This window comes from Centropristis striata, chromosome 23 (assembly GCF_030273125.1).
Source record: "Centropristis striata isolate RG_2023a ecotype Rhode Island chromosome 23, C.striata_1.0, whole genome shotgun sequence".
NCBI classification, from domain to species: domain Eukaryota; kingdom Metazoa; phylum Chordata; class Actinopteri; order Perciformes; family Serranidae; genus Centropristis; species Centropristis striata.
The window spans coordinates 5,462,198-5,480,252 of record NC_081539.1 but is presented as its reverse complement, the minus strand read 5'-3'; the positions used below and the strand labels follow the sequence as shown (position 1 = coordinate 5,480,252).

Genomic DNA, 18,055 nt, shown 5'->3' with positions numbered 1-18,055 from the left:
ATGGTTTGCAGTGGTTGTAGTTTTTATTACATGTGCTGGATATAATAACTGGATATAACTGGATATATCTGAATGTGTTTCAGGGAGCGGCTCGGTGCGCAGCCTGCAGACCGGGGTCGGGGAGCTGTTTGGAAACACGCGCTTCTGGCACGGGAAGGACTACTGCAACTTTGTGTACAAGGACTGGATCCAGCTGGACAAACCGTTCGATGGTGAGGACGTGATGCTGATGTTTCTTTTGTTTTTATTTTTTTATTTTTTATTTCTTCTTCTTCGCTGGGACGGTTAGATTGTATGAATGATCAATTGATTGTAATTCAATGATTTTAAATAGTGCTTTCTTTTATTGTTATTAGTTTTTCTTTTCTTAATTCCTTTAAAATGAATCATAGAATTATAGTAATTTATTGTAAATATTGCTTTCCTTACTGTTATCTTTTTTTTTCTGACGCTTGCTTTGGCAATATGTGCAGTGTTATGTCATGCCAATAAAGCCAATTAAATAGTGAATCCACAGAGAGAGGAGACATGTTTTTATAATCCCTGGTCCTCCTCCTCACACTCCTGTTTCTGCTGTTTAGATTTCATAGACAGACACACGACTCCCAGAATGCCCTGGCACGACATCGCCTCGGTGGTTCACGGGAAAGCAGCTCGGGACGTGGCCAGACACTTCATCCAGAGGTGGAACTTCACTAAGGTCAGAGGTCACGCTGCTGCTTTACTCAGTGATCAGATTTTATCATTAATTTAATTTAAATAAGTGGACGGCCCTCATAGACGTGCTTCAGTTACAACCAACTCTCTGAAATAACTAATAATCTCACTGTAAAGGCTAATACATACTAAAACACACACACACACACACACACACACACACAAAGATGTAAAATGACCAAAAAAACCCTCAAAATCACCAAAAACACACACACGAAAAAGTAAAATGACCAAAAAAAGACACAAATCTACCTAAAAAGACTCAAAATCACCAAAAAAATTACCAGCAGAAGACACACTTAGCAAAAGAGACACAAAATCACCAACAAAAGATGTGAAAATTACAAAAAAGGACACAAAATTACAAAAAAAACACATGAAATGACCAAAATATACATGAAAAGAACAAAAAACACATGAAATTACCAAATACAGATTCATGTGTCCTCTCTCCCAGATCTGAGATCATGTCTTCTTGCAGCCCCAGTATGTAGCAGCTGTAACTGTTTCTGCAGGGAAGCTCATATGCATCAAATGTATAACTTAGTGACGAGATTCCTGCAAAATGTTCTATAAATATTCAGTTATTTGCCTCTGTCTGTGTGCAGGAGAACTCCACAGTTTCTCAGTGTTTTGTGTGGCTGTATCTGACACTTTTTGTTTTATTTCTCTTCCAGCTGGTGAAGCCAAAGTACCGCTCTCTGTCCTACCCGTACCTGCTGCCCAAGTCTCACACCACGGCCGGAGAGCAGCGCTACCAGGTCCCCAACTGTGTCCCCGCAAAAGTCCAGGTCAGAGTCCACAGCGCTGCAGCAGCTCCATCAGCTCCATCAGCTCATGTCTTCTTCTGTCTTCAACAGTTTGACTTTAAGATGTCACTTAAACCTCCTCAGACAGCGTTTCAGTTCTTTACCGCATTGTACAACTCTGAATTTATTATTTTTAAAACCACAAAAGTTTGATAGTTTGAACATGAACCTGACTGGGTTTGTTTAGGGGAAAGGTTCGGATTAGACCCAAAAAAAGAACTTAAACCAAATCTATAAAATGCATTCAGCAGGGTCCCAGAAAACCAAACAGGATTATTATCAAAGTACTGAATCTTTGTTAGTTCTTTGTTAGTTAGTAAGTTAGGTAACACAGGTTACGTGTGTAATGAACAAAAAAGACACAAAATGACCAAATAAATGACCAACAAAAGACATAATTAGCAAAAGAGACACAAAATTACCAACAAAAGATGTAAAAAAATTACACAATATTACAAAAAAGACCCAAAAATGACCAAAGAAAGACATGAAATGACCAAAAGAGACCTAAAATTACCAAAAAAATATGTAAAAATTACTAAAGAAAGTCACAAAATGACCAAAGAAATTACCAAAAGGACACAATTAGCAAGAGAGACACACAATCACCAACAAATTACTATTATTATTACAAAAAATCTACCAAAAGAGACACAAAATTACCAGAATAGATGTAAAAATTACAGAGAAAGCCACAAAATTACCAGAAAAAAGAAGACACAAAATGACCAAAATGGTTAAAACACTTTTCTTCCACTTATTAAGTTGCATCAGCGATATCAGCTGCAAAAAGCAAAATGTGTCTTCCTGAGTACATCTTGTCTCATGACCTTCAGGTGCAAAAACTATATGAAAAAAAAGTGCTTACTGTAAGAAAAGTGCATGTAAAAGAACACTAGATGGTATAAACTGTCTAGATTTAACATGTTGAGCTTTGTTTGCTCTCTCCGGAGTAGAAATCAGAGACTGAAGGTTCAAACACAAGATGAAACTCAATCCAACTTTCCTCTTTGTAAAGTGCAGCTGAGAGCTTCTATACACACAGTTGTTTTCTGGTCTTTTCTCTCAGACTCACTCTGTTTCTTCCCTCAGATCCTTCGCTCGGCCTGCGACTGGTCGGCCGGCATCAAGTACCACGAGGAGTCCATCCACAACGCCTACGTCCACGCCATCCAGAACAGCGAGCACTTCCTCTACATCGAGGTAACCGACGGCTTAATAATGTAACCATGAAAACAAACCTGCTGGTATTCAGTGTTCCCTAAAGCTGCAGCATCCTCACACACTCTATTTCTGCTTTAGTAATTGATTAAATAAGGCGATTTTGTGTTTTTTTTGTGATTATGTTAGTCCTTTTTTACCAAAACAAAGAAAAAATGTGTTTGTTTCATTAGGAAAATGTAATCTTTATTTTATTACCTCTACATTTAAAAAATAGAAAATAATTATTTCCATATGTGCGACATTCTTTACCAAAACGAGGGGAAATGTAATCTTCTATCTTTATTACCTCCATATTTTAACATGTGAAACGTGTATTTAACATCTTAATAATAGACGTAAAATGGACAAAAAAAGACACAAAATGACCAAAAAAAGATGTGAAAATGACTAAAGAAAGTCACAAAAATTACCACCAAGACAGAATTAGCAAAAGAGACACAAAATTACCAACAAAAGATGTAAAAATGACCAAAAAAATGACAACCAAAAGACTCAATCACCAAAAGAGACACAAAATTACCAGAAAAAGATGTTAAAAAAAATAAAATACCAGAAAAAAAAACACAAAATTACCAATAAAATGACATAAAAAGTAATAAACTCACCAAAAAATGACCAACAAAAGACACAATTAGCAAAAGAGAAAAAAGTTACCAACAAAAGATGTAAAAATTACAAAATAAGACACAAAATTACCAGAAAATATGTAAAAATTACAAAAAATGACCAAGAAAGGCACTTATCCGTCTCTCCCAGGGCTGCAGGAACAGAATGAGGTGATTTTTTGAGTGTGTGTCAGCCTGAAGTGTGTGTGGGAGACAGCGCTGCTCTTTGTGAATGGGACTGTTTTTACAGTGAAGCTCATTTGCAAATAAAAAGGGAAATTTTGCATCACATGTTTGGATATTACCTTATTTAAATATGAGCAAATAAAGCATCAGAGCAGAGAGAGACAGCTCAGTCACCGTCTGACCTTCCTCTTCGTCCTGAACACAATGATTTAGTGAATTCATCCCATAACTTCTAGAATAATAATTAATTAATGTTGCACAGAGAAGTAAAATATATTTTTCTAAGATTGTTTGTTTGTTTGTTTGTTTGTCTTTTAGAATCAGTTCTTCATCAGCTGTGCAGACAACAGATACGTGTTCAACAAGATAGGAGACACGATCGCCGAACGCATCATCAAAGCATATAGGTAACACACACACACACACACACACACACACACACACATAGATACAAAGACATACACACACACCCGTACACACACACACACACACACACACACACACACAAAAGACACAAAATGACCAAACAATTGACCACAAATGACACAATTAGTGCAATAGAGACACAAAATTACCAACACGTTACATACACACACACACACACACAAAGACATACACATATACACACATTATACACACATACACACATTTACATATACATATACACAAACACACATATACAGATACACACACACACACACACATACACACACACAAACACACACATACACACACACACATATTAATATAAACACACACACACGCTAATATTAAATTAGATCAACACACTTGTAAACCTGTGTATGTCTGTTGTTTACTCAGGCTTATCTCAAAATGATTTCCCAGAACACACACACACACACACACACACACACACACACCTTCCATATCTTATATTTGAATGTTTGAGTGATGTTTTGTTGTCAGGGATATCAGAGCTTATCAGAGGACACACATCCTGCACACACACACACACACACACACACACACACACACACACACACACACCTGACCCGGTTTCTCCTGGAAGCGTCAGTGTGTAAACAGTCCGGGCAGAGTTTATAAATGTTCCATCTGTGGTGTTTCTGGCTGTAAGCTGATATGGAGGAAAACATGGTTGTGAGGCTGCAGCTCCTCTCGGCTCATTTTATTCACTTTGGTTTTAAAATGGTTCAACTACGATGTTATTTAGGAGGCCATGAGGATTTTATTCTACTGTTGGATGAACTGAAGCATCTGCGTCCTAAACTTCCCAAACTGTCCCATAAGTGTATTCTTTCGATTTAAATGAATCCTCCTTTAGAGAACAAACATGGAAATTCATGATTTTTTTTTCTCTCATAAATTTATGATTTTTTTCTGTACATTTGTGATTTTTTTTTTCCATAAATTTGTGATTCTTTTTTCCCCTGATACATTTTTGTTGTTGTTCTCATAAATTTGTAAAAAAATAATAATAATAATAAATCGTAAATTTATGTTTTTTTTCATAAATTTGGGTTATTTTATTTGTAAATCTATGATTTTTTTTCTTCGTAAATTTATGATTTTTTTCTTGTAAATTTCAGATTTTTTTCCGTGTAAATTTCAGATTTTTTTTCTTGTAAATTTCTAGTTTTGTTCATAAATTTGTGAGTTTTTTTCTTGTAAATTTGAGAGGTTTTTTTTCTTGTGAGTTTAGGATTTTTTTTCTCGAAAATGTATAACTTTTATCGTTGTTTTGGTCGGCTTCCTTCCTTTGGTTCGGACTGCGTTCTCTCCTGCAAAGAACCAACTCGGAGAACCCAGACCCCCATATTTATATCTTAGAGGAGCAGAGTTCTTCTCCTCTTTGGCTGCAGAAGTCGTTCTGGTTAAATAATCCCTGAGGAGCTGATGGTCACAGTGTTAGAATCCATCTTATTAAAAACCTACTAAAATATTTACTGTCAGGAGGAACAGTCAGATAAGAGACAGCTGCTGTTAAAACATCATATTGTTTTCATTAAATGGGAGATTTGCCACCTTTTCTGTGGAAATCCAAACAGTGTTGACAAATGACAGCCACTGACTGGAGATCCACATTAATCATGGAAAATATTCCCTGTTGACATTTTAAAATGAATGAGCTGCTGTGTTTTGGAGGAAGACACTCTCACGACACTATACCTTCATTCAGATTAAACTTCCTGCAGCACACACACACACTCTCACACACACACTCTCACACACACACTCTCCCCGGCTCCTCTCTGCACCTCCCACCAGTGTTTTCACCCCGTTGAGATTCAGGACTCCTCCATCGTTTCCAGTGTTTCAGACATTAATCATGTCATCATAGTAGATATTACGGTATTAATATGTGTTCTGTGTGTGTGTGTCTCTGTGTCTCTGTGTGTGTGTGTGTGTGTGTGTGTGTGTGTGTGTGTGTAGGGAGGGTAAGAGGTACCGGGTGTACGTGGTGACTCCTCTGCTGCCGGGCTTCGAGGCCGACATCAGCACCGGAGGAGGCAGCGCCATCCAGGCCATCATGCACTTCAACTACAGGTCAGACACACACGGGGGGTGTGTGTGTGTGTGTGTGTGTGTGTGTGTGTGTGTGTGTGTTTCATGTGTTTGTGTGTGTTCGTGTTTGTTTGTATGTTCATTTATGTGTGTTTCATAGGTGTGTGTTTGTGTATGTGGTTGTGTATGTTTCATGTGTTTGTGTGTGTGTCATAGGTGAGTGTGTGTGTGTGTGTGTGTGTGCGTGTGTGTGTCTGTTTGTATTTGTGTGTGTTTGTGTTTCATGTGTTTGTGTGTGTGTGTCTGTGTTTTCATTTGTGTGTCTTTGTGTGTATTTCATAGGTGTGTGTGTTTGTGTATGTGGTTGTGTGTGTTTCATGTATTTGTGTGTTTATTTGTGTGTTTTCATGTGTTCGTGTTTGTGTGTGTTTTTCATGTGTTTGTGTGTGTGTTTCGTGTGCGTGTGTGTGTGTTCATGTTTTTGTGTGTTTTTGTGTGTGTGTGTGTTTGTGTGTGTGTGTGTCTGTCTGTTTGTATTTGTGTGTGTGTGCTTTTGTTTGTTTCATGTGTTTCGTGTGCATGTATGTGTGGTCATGTTTTTGTAAATCATCTAGTGTGTGTGTGCGTGTGTGTGTGTGTTTGTGTGTCTGTTTGTATTTGTGTGTGTTTGTGTTTCATGTGTTTGTGTGTGTGTGTCTGTGTTTTCATTTGTGTGTCTTTGTGTGTATTTCATAGGTGTGTGTGTGTTTGTGTATGTGGTTGTGTGTGTTTCATGTATTTGTGTGTTTATTTGTGTGTTTTCATGTGTTTGTGTTTGTATGTGTTTTTCATGTGTTTGTGTGTGTGTTTCGTGTGTGTGTGTGTTCATGTTTTTGTGTGGTGTGTGTTTCATGTGTTTGTGTGTGTTTTTGTGTGTTTCGTGTGCATGTGTGTGTGTTCATGTTTTTGTGTGTGTATGTATGTGTTTGTGTTTGTGTGTGTGTGTTTCATGTGTTTGTGTGTGTGTGTGTGTGTGTGTGTGTGTGTGTGTGTGTGTGTGTGTGTGTGTGTGTGTGTGCAGCCATGTAGTGAGAAATCATCCATGACTTCTGTTTGAGTTTGTTTGATGAGGTTTAAAACCTGAAGGAACACACACCTCAACTCTTTAACCACAGGGCTGTAAATCATCTACTGTGTGTGTGTGTGTGTGTGTGTGTATGTGTGTGTGTGTGTATGTGTGTGTGTGTGTGTGTGTGTCTGACATTCATTGTCTCTCTACATTCTTCAGTGAACTCTGGGCCTCAGAGGTTTGTTTGTGTTGGAGGAATGTGTGTGTGTCCTCATGCTGCTGTGTGTCTGTGTGTGTCTGCAGGACGATGAACAGAGGAGACCACTCCATCATCTCACAGCTCCGCAGGGAGAGTAAGTCTCTGTTCACTGCTTCTATCAACACTTCTATTAACACAGCATGAAACCAGACCAACCTGATAATGTAATAAATTCCCGATAAAGTAATAAAAATCTGCACTTGAGTCCATTGAAAATGTAATAAAACCTGATAATGTAATAACTTCCAGATAATGTAATAAAGTGCATTTCCCAATAATGTAATACACTTTTTACCAATAATGTAATAAAGTATAACATTAATGGGAGGTTATTACATTATCAGGTCAGCCTTCATTTCTCAAGTCCTGATAATGTAATAATTCCCCAATATTGTAATAATTTAACAGCAGACCACCCATTACTTGGTTCAAGTGGTGATTCTGTGTATCAACTCTAGCTCCAGAGCTCTAGCGCCACCAACAAAATGTCCTTATATGCTGCTCACACTTTAGTCACAGTGTTTCAGATGAACTGATAACTAACAGATAAAGTGACAGTCAGAAGCAAAAACATAGCAGCTTGTTGGAGGAGAAGAAGTGGAGAAAAGAGAAAAGTGTTTGTGCCCGGCTGGATAAATAAAAGTTTCTATCGGTGCAGCTGGAGTTCTTGTACATTATGTATGACCTGTAATATAGACATTAGTTCTGAAATCTGTGATTTACTCTGTTATTTAAGTTCAGAGGAAACCTCAGTTTTACCCCAAACACACAAACCACACACACAGAAAATAACACACAGAAAGAAAAACATCTGTTCTGTATTTTGGGATAAATCACGTCTTTAATCTCACTGCTGCTTTTTACTGCTTTAATGTCAAATCATACAGTCTGTCCTGTTATTAGAACGAAAAGAAGAGCTAAACAAAAATCTTCAATTTTACTGTTCACAATGACTTTTTTTTTTTAAAAACCCATGAATTATTTGGATTTTTGGATGTGTTTACTGCATGATCAGACTAGTTTCATTGAATTGAACCTTTTTTCCTCAATTTACCTTTAGGTATACATCACAAAAGAGAAGAAGGGCTTAGTTTTAGGGTTAACCCTCTGAAATCTTCGGCTATTATGTCCTTTAAAAAATCTGTTAAAAAATCTGTTAGAAAATCTTCACCATGCCATGTTGGTATCAGTTGGTATCAGTAGTGTATGTTTATTTGTAGTAAGTATAGCAATGAAACTTTTGTGTGAACCTTTTTGTGTGTGTCTGTCTGTGTGTGTGTGTGTGTGTGTGTGTGTGTGTGTGTGTGTGTGTGGTTCCCAGTGGGAGACCAGTGGATGAACTACATCTCCATCGCTGGTCTGAGGACTCATGCCGACCTGGAGGGGAAGCTGGTGACGGAGCTCATCTACGTCCACAGTAAGATGCTGATCGTGGACGACCGCACCGTCATCATCGGTACGTCCCGCAGGCCGACACGCGGTCGTAACGGCAGCGGACGCTCGGCTGCTGTTGATGCTGCAGCTTGAGTTTCTCCATTACCAGATTAAAAGATGACAGTTGTAATGAAATATTCCCCCAACAGCAGCTGAACATGTATAATAGAGGAGACAGAAACAGGAGCTGTCGGGACAGAGATGCTCACCTTCTGGACACATTATCACAGAAGGCTCACAAGGAAAAATGACAAGCGGTGCTTCAGTTACAAACAACTCTCTGAAAGAAATAATAATCTCACTGGAAAGGCTAATACATGCTGATACATGTAGATATTTGTTAGTTTTCGCAAGGTGCAAGAACAAAGATGTGAAATGAACAAAAAAGACACAAAATGACGAAAAAATATATAAAAATGACAAAAATAGTCACAACATTACAAAAACAATGACCAACCAAAGACATAATTAGCAAAAGAGACACAAAATTACCAACAAAAGGTGTAAAAATGACAAAAAAGTCCCCAAAAACGGCCCAAAAAAACATGAAATGAACAAAAAAAAAACACAAAGAATTAGAAATAAATACCAACAAGTCACAATTGGCAAAAGAGACCCAAAATTACTTACGAAAGATATAAAAATTACAAAAAATTACACAAATCTACAAAAAAAGACACAAAATGACCAAAAAAGATGTAAACATTGACAAAAGTCACAGAATTAAAAAAAATGACCAATAAAAGACACAATTAACAAAAGAGACACAATTACCAACATAAGATGTAAAGATTACAAAAAAATACACAAAAAGACCAAAAAATGGCAAAAATAAGAAATGAAATGAACAAAAGAGACACAAAATGACCAAAACAGATGTAAAAATGACTAAAGAAAGTCACAAAATTACCAAAACAATTACCAACAACACGCAATTGGCAAAAGAGACACAAAATTACCAAAAAAGATATCTAAATAACAAAAAAGTCACAAAATGATTTTAAAAAAATGACCAGCAAAAGGCACGATTAGAAAAGAGACCCAAAATTACCAACAAAAGTTGTAAGAATTACAAAAAAATACAAAAGAAGACCCCAAAATGCCCCAAGAAGAGATCAAATGAACAAAAAAGACACAACATTTCTAAAACAGATGTAAAAATGACTAAAGAAAGTCACAAAATTACCAAAAAAATACCAACAAGACACAGTTGGCAAAAGAGACATAAAAGACAAATAAGAAAAAAATAAGATGCTATAAAATAAGAAGGAAATAATAACATTTTAATGCCCTTCATTTGAAAGTGGAGACTGAAATTGAAGTGATTAATTCAGGTTTCTATATATTTAACAGCACTATATTTCCTTTATTCTCCTTCTACTCATATGAACTTGATGATGTATTGTGGTGCTGCAGCGCCTCCTGCTGGTGGACTCTGTGATCTCACCGTCCCTCTTCCTGTCTGTTCCTGTCTGTTCCTGTCTGTTCCTGTGTGTTCCTGTCTGTTCCTGTAGGTTCTGCTAACATCAACGACCGCAGCATGCTGGGGAAGAGGGACAGCGAGGTGGCGGTGATCGTGGAGGACTCAGAGATGGTTGCCTCGGTGATGGACGGCCAGCAGTACCAGGCGGGAAAATACGCCCTGCAGCTCCGCCTCGAGTGCTTCAAGTACGGACACAGCCTCAATCCTGATGCATTCATCTGTTATTTATTTATTTATCTATCTATCTATCTATCTATTTATTTATTTATTTACTTACTTACTTATTTATTTATCTATCTATCTGGTGCATCTTCAGAATCTTGATTTGCACGAATTACACTTAAAATATTTTATTATTATTATTATTATTATTACTACTTTTATTTATTTATTTACTTATTTATCTGGTGCATCTTCTGAATCTTGATTTGCACGAATTACACTTAAAATATTTTATTATTATTATTATTATTATTACTACTTTTATTTATTTATTTACTTATTTATCTGGTGCATCTTCTGAATCTTGATTTGCACGAATTACACTTAAAATATTTTATTATTATTATTATTATTATTACTACTTTTATTTATTTATTTACTTATTTATCTGGTGCATCTTCTGAATCTTGATTTGCATGAATTACACTTTAATATAGATATATACATATAATTATTATTTTTTTTTTAATTTTGATAATGGTAGGGATATATTGCAACAATATTATATTTTGCTGACTGCTGACATATGATCAGTAATTTTCACAGAGTCATACAGGATTTAGAGCACAGATGATCTTTATTACAAATTGAAGAGGCCCCAAAGTTATAATAGTCCGATGCATTGGACTTAAGTTTGGATTTAAAATTCAGCAACAAAGTGCAGCTAAAATGTAATTTCATCATGTCAGTGTTAAACTTCTCCTAATCATAATGATGATTGTTACAAAAGAGGTAAAAATTACAAAAAAAATACACAAAACTACCAAAAAAAGACACAAAATTACAAAATAAATGACCAGCGAAAGAGACACAAAATTTCCAATTTTTTTTTAAAAGAGACACAAAATTACTGAGAAAAGATGTAAAAATAAAAAATAAAAATTACCAAAAAAGACCTGTGTGCATTGTAAAAATGCACCTCCTCTCTTGTTCAGGATGTTTATTTAACTTCTTTTTCCTGTCAGTCACCAATAGATTTCATCACCGTGTCTGCTCGTTGTTGCCAAATATCTCAGCTCGCAACATCCTGCAGAGTTTCAGAGTCGATGTTTCATCATCTCTCTCTCTCTCTCTCTCTCTCTCTCTCTCTATCCCTCTCTCTATCTCTCCCTCTCTCTCTCTCTCTCTCTCTCTCTCTCTCAGGATGATTCTGGGCGCCCATGCTGATCCCTCCATCGACGTGTCTGATCCCATCAGTGATCAGTTCTATAAGGAGGTCTGGATGGCGACCTGCGCTCGCAACGCCACCATCTACCAGAAGGTCTCATGTTTCATCAATATAATGTTCATTACAGATTCATCTGTGGGTTGTTGTGTGTCTACAAAACAGCAAGAAAAGCCTGTTTCAACACCCTAAAGTGACTTTATCAAATGTTTATTTTGCCCAACCAACATTTCTGATCTCCAAAATATTACATTTATTATAATGTAAGACCAAAGAAAAGCACCAAGTCTTCATATCTGCATTTTGGCATTTCTGTTCTGCATGAATAAAATGTAAAGAAAAATCACAAAATTAGTAAAAAATGACACAATTAGCTAAAAAGACACAAAATTACCAGCAAAAGATGTAAAAATTACAAAAACAGACAAAAAAAAAGACCAAAAAAGGATATGAAATTACAAAAAAAGATGTAAAAATGACCAAAAAAGTAAAAAAATTACCAAAAAATGACACAATTAGCAAAAAAACCACAATATTACCAGCAAAAGATGTAAAAATTACAAAAACGGACACAATTAGCAAAAGAGACACAATTTTACCAGCAAAAGATGTTAGAATTACAAAAAATGACCCAAAAATTACCAAAAAAAAGATGCAACATTACATTAAAGATGTGAAAATGACCAAAAAAGTCACAAAATTACCAATAAATTACAAGAAAGGACAGAATTAGCAAAAGAGACACAAAATTACCAGCAAAAGATGTAAAAATTACAAAAAGGGACCAAAAAAGGACATGAAATGACACAAAAAGATACAAAATTACAAAAAAATTACAAAAAAGGACACAATTAGCAAAATAGACACAAAATGACCAGCAAATTATGTAAAAATTACAAAAACTGACCAAAAAAGGACATGCAATGACACAAAATGACCAAAAAAATCACAAAATGACCAAAAAAAGGACACAATTAGCAAAAGAGACACAAAATTACCAACAAAAGATGTTTTTTTAATCTCTTTTCTGTTTGATATGATTGTGCAGGTGCAGAATTTGTCACAAAAACTTTTGCAGGATTTTGCAGTTGTGTGTTCTCAGTTGTTCTCTGACTGGTCCTCCCTCTCCTCCCTCTCCTCCCTCTCCTCCTTCTCCTCCCTCTCCTCCTCGTCAGGTTTTCCGCTGCCTGCCGTCCAGCGACGTGCGCAGCAACCTGGAGCTGGAGGGGTACCTCGCCAAGCCGGGCCTGGACCGCGAGGACCCGGCTCGGGCCCAAGAGGAGCTGAAGAAGATCCGCGGCTTCCTGGTCCAGTTTCCTCTTCAATTCCTGTCCGAGCAGAACCTGCTGCCTCCCATCGGCTCCAAGGAGGCCATGGTGCCCATGGAGGTCTGGACCTGAGCCCGGGGGCCCTCCTGGGGCCGGGGGACCCTCCTGAGGCCCGGGGACCCTCCTGATCCATGTGTTCACACACAGCAGGTGGAAGGCTGACCGCTTCATCACGTCACACTGGTGCCATTTAGGAAGTCATAGTGGCTGAATTTAATCCTCTAAAAGTACTTTTCATAGACCTCTATGGCTGGCAGTGAACACAATGTCAACAAACTGTAATAATAATAAAAACCTGGTGTTTGTGCAGTTAAAACCTCATAAAAAACAGCTTTAGTTTATTCCATAACGCATGAGCTACCACAGAGGATTAAACATTAGACATAAATAAACACAATTAAAACAGAAACATAAATAACACACACAAGTTAAAAACATTAATAAGTATAAATGAAAAAGAAAATAATTAAGATCCACAGCCAAACAGACACACATAAAATCATGAGGTAAGAATAAAATAATTCAAAATAACAATTAAGACCAACAGGTGACCAATAAAAAATAAGCAGTGTGAGTTAAAACCAATAAAAGAAGCAAAAATTAAATAAACTAAAATATAATAAATATGAATTAATAACAATGCTAAGGTATGTGAGTTTAAACCCATAAAATATGTAAGAATAAATCAAAATAACATGATAATTGAGACGGTGAATCAGACGACTGAAAGTCTCAGGAATGTTTTCAGTTTAGTTTGAATGAATCCGTCTCCATGACGACAATAAACTGGTCTGAACTACACACAGAAAAAGTTTCTTTGGATCTAAAACACAATGTCTGACCCATTTAGATTTGAAAATTGTTTTAATTGGAGAAAAGGAAACTTTATGTAGCTCTACCTTTTTTTAAATTTTTTTTTATCATTATGATCATATTTTTCTTATCCAAGAGGATGCTAAACGTCACCTAGGCAACAAAAACAGACAGATGACCAAACAGATTGAAAACAAACATATTAGGATGAGAAAATAAAGTTATTGAGCTTATTGTCTTTTTTAAACACCTATCACTGTTTAAAAACCGACTCTGAAAAATGTAAAACATAGGTTGCAAATATGAACATATAAAGGTCAAATTCAAATATAATAAAACTATACACAGAAAATGACCATAAAAACATGTGTATTAATAGGAACAGTGTTAGATGGTTAGACCTCGTCCCATCCTACTTTTACACTTGAATAAATATTATTGTACTGTCAGATTAAAACGATCATATCTTTGGTTTTACGTGACCTCGGAACGTCAAACAAGAAACTGGAGAAAGTTTCAAGTCTGTAATTTGGAGTGAAGTCGACAGCATCGCTCCACGTGACCTCGTTTTTGTGTTTTTTTAATTTAAAAATAATGAATTATCTGATCATAGAGCCCAGAGGGTTAAGATGAGTCCTTCATGCAACCACACTTATAAACAATCTGAACACAAAAGAGACAGTTTGTTGTTCTGTTTACCACTTAAATTTGCAGCCAATGTGACTTTTAAAATGGCATCATTGTGAGCAAAGCCTTTTTTTACCAGCAGTGTGACTGAATGCACATCGGAGAGACTCTCAGAACTGATATTTACACAAAGTACGTTGTTGTTTTAAACACACATGCAAACAGACACATGTCCGTGCAGAAAAACGGAGAGAAGTGGACCAGCAGCAGCCGGAGCGTTTACCTCCACCGTGCCTGACAGCCAGGCCTCATGTTTACAGATAAACAAGAAGAAAATATGGAAGTGATCAACTGTGAGGTCTGACACGCCTCCTCCTGCACCCGCACCAGGCTATTACTCTCTCATCTCCTTTTTAAAGTTATTAACATAAAAACGGCTCGCTCCTTCATTCTCCAACACTATGCAAGGTCCAGCATCGGCGCACACACACACACACACACACACACACACACACACACACACACATACACACACACACACACACACACACACACACATACACACACACACACACACACACACACACACACACAGCTCTGACTCTTCTGTGTGGAAAAGACACTAAAACAGACTTTAACGGTGCAGAGAAGAGGATGAAGAGCCGCGTGGAGCTCCAGCCATTTTCTATTACAACTCCTTCTTTTAATATTTATGTCCAACAGGAAATCACAAGTGCCAAAGATGACAGACTGTAGCCGGATGTTGATACAGTACATATATATACATTCATTCACATTCCTCATTCTGTGGATTCTACATGAAGCCTTAAGTGACCTGTTTTTATGCTCCGATCTGGTCTTTGTAGTTCCTCTGGTGGCGCTTTATTTCACAGCTCTGTGATTTACAGGGCAGTTTCCTGGAAAGAACTATTTGAAACTTTACTCCATAAAATATTGATTCAATTCTGATTTTTGCACATTCAGATGATCAGCTGTGCACATCCTTTCCAGGAAACTGCCAGGAAATTGCAGAATCGAATGAGGCGTTGCCCTTCTTCTTCTTCTTTTTAACTACATAATATTCGACAGATTCATGCATGATAACTTTATAACAATGCTGCGTTTTATTCATTGTCTGAAGGTGGAAATTCTTAAAGAAACAGCCAACTTTAAACAAGGTTAGGTAAAGTTTTTGCAGCTGTAAGTGCAAGTTTTGTTACACCTTTATCGCCTTTGTTTCTGCTGTCCTGAAGGTAAAAAAAACCAATGCATTACTGCAGGTTTAAAGGTATACTATGCAGGATTTATAGACCAGGGGTGCTTAGAGTTTTGGTGCCAATTTCAGGAACAAGCAAAGAATTGAGGGCTGAAAAAAATGCAGTTGCAAGCAAAATTTTCCATGCAACCTGCAACATTTTACAAGAAGAACTACCTACCTTATGAAGCATGGATCAAGTTAGGAATAGGTAGCCAAGCATTGAAACTGACATCCAAAAATTATGCATGCACAAAATGTAATATTTTGCTGTTTTTTTCTGGGATTTTAATTTCATTGGAGTGCAAAGTTGTAATGTTGCATTGACAAACTGCATAGTATACCTTTAAAATAATTTTAAGTGCAACTCAGAGGATTTTGCTGCTGCCCCAAAAAGAAGTAAAACACCAATGCATTACTGCAGGTTTAAAGGTATACTATGCAGGATTTTCCCTTATACCAACATGTATAGATCAGGGTGCTTAAAGTTTGAGGGCCAGGAAAAAAATGCAGTTGCAAGCCAAATTTACCTGACGAGTTTCCATGCAAGCTGCAACATTTTACAAGAAGAACTACCCACTTTATGAAGCATTTATCAAGTTAGGAATAAATAGCCGAGTATTGAAACCAACAACCGATAATTATGCATGTATTTTTAATGTCATATTTCTGATATTTCATCTGCAGAGACCCTGCACTTAACTGTTTCTTTTCCTTTTATTTTGCTGTTTTCATGTTGTTTTTGAGCGTCCATGAAGCAGACGCAGCACTGGGAAAAACACAATTTTATCAAGGCAGAACGCCGAATGGACACAACTCGTTCTGAAGCGAGAGTGTGACTTGGATTTTAATTTCATTGGAGCGGGGAAAAGGTGCAACATTCTAATGTTGCGTTGACAAACTGCATAGTATACCTTTCAAATACTTTAGGTTAGGTTTTTGCAGCTGTAAGTGCATATTTTATTACACCTTTATCGCCTTTGTTTCCGCTGCCCTGAAGTAATAAAACACCAATGCATTACTGCAGGTTTAAAGGTATAGTATGCAGGATTTTGAGAAAAAAAATGCAGTTGCAATACCCAATAATTATGCATGCATTTTTAATGTCATGTTCGAGGGATGCACAAAAGGTTTCTGATAATTCCTCTGCAGAAACCCTGCACTTAACTGTTTTTCCGTGTCATTTTTGAGCGTCCACGAAGCTATGAAAAAAGACACGGCACTGAAAATACACAATTTTATCAAGGCAGAGCCCCAAACGGAGACAGCTCTTTCTAAAGCGAGAGTGTTACTGGGATTTTTATTTAATTGAAGTTGGGAAAAGGTGCAAAGTTGCATAGTATACCTTTAAAATATTTTTTTGAGTGCATCACAGAGGTTTTTGTTGCAATACAGCTATTTAAAAAAGTTAGAATCAATGGTGTCACACTGTTAAACTTATTGATTCATCTCTGGATTTCTGGTTTTCCGACATGTCTGGAACGCAGCCTAAATGTTCGTCAGTGTCTTCCTGTGAGTGATCTGCATGATGTTTCTGTTTTGTGCTGTAAGTTTGACAGAAACAAACTCGAGGCGATCGTTGCAGCTGACAGCATGACGAAACATTACCGATAGAGAGCATGAACCCTGCAAGCTGCACGGTTGCCTTTTTAAAAAGCCATGGGAGATATAAACAGTGTGCCTGTCTACCAGACGCACCTGGAGCTTCTTTACTGTTAAATATTTATGGAAAATGGGACCTTAAATGTGCTCTTCTTCTTTTTAATCTTCCTCTCTACCTCCCTGTGTTTCTACCTCCTGCTCCGGTGCATGTTCTTAATCTTCGTGATGAATTCAGAAAAAAACTGGATTATTTGCAGCTTCCCCCAAATTTCAACAAAGTTAAGTCGTCTGAAAAGGCAGATAAAATGTTTGCTGTTGTGTGCAATGCCAGCCTGAAGCTGAAAAACAAGGAAAAAATGAAATCACCTTACAGAGACAGGACGACATCATCAGCAAACAAGTTGATCTGGACGGGAAAATATTCTATGCATTAGAAATAACTGAAATTAAACCACAGATGTGGATATAATGGTTGTTTCAGATAGTTCCAGACATGCAGTTCACATGTAAATAGGCCTCTGTCCTCTTTTCTCTGTCTGGCTTTAATCACTGTGTCTCTATGAAAAAATGCACTATTTGCACAGACTGTTGTTTTCTTGTGGCGACCCCTTAAATGATCTGCAGCATCGCGTCATGTGTCGCTTTTTGTGAAATGATGGAGTAAATAAATCATGTTATAATAAGTCATTAAACGATTCGCTCTTCATAAGGCGTCATGGCTTTACCTGCACCACTTCTTCACTCACAAAGTAACAAAATACATTTACTGTAAGTTCTGTACTTGGAGAAATAAT

The 18,055-nt window shown here is 37.0% G+C and overlaps 1 protein-coding gene across 2 annotated transcripts in view; it reads left to right on the top strand.

Annotated features, from left to right (window-relative positions):
- pld1b (phospholipase D1b) overlaps positions 1-13,458 on the top strand; it is a 41,704-nt gene extending 28,246 nt beyond the window's left edge. For both annotated transcript variants that reach the window (XM_059326805.1, XM_059326806.1), the window contains 11 exons: positions 84-212; positions 582-700; positions 1,395-1,508; positions 2,619-2,729; positions 3,860-3,948; positions 5,954-6,067; positions 7,377-7,426; positions 8,654-8,788; positions 10,281-10,434; positions 11,615-11,732; positions 12,812-13,458. In XM_059326805.1, the coding sequence (XP_059182788.1) occupies positions 84-212; positions 582-700; positions 1,395-1,508; positions 2,619-2,729; positions 3,860-3,948; positions 5,954-6,067; positions 7,377-7,426; positions 8,654-8,788; positions 10,281-10,434; positions 11,615-11,732; positions 12,812-13,036 (1,358 nt within the window). In that variant the 3' untranslated portion in view covers positions 13,037-13,458. The remainder of the gene's footprint in view (positions 1-83; positions 213-581; positions 701-1,394; positions 1,509-2,618; positions 2,730-3,859; positions 3,949-5,953; positions 6,068-7,376; positions 7,427-8,653; positions 8,789-10,280; positions 10,435-11,614; positions 11,733-12,811) is intronic.
- The last annotated feature ends 4,597 nt before the right edge of the window (positions 13,459-18,055 follow it).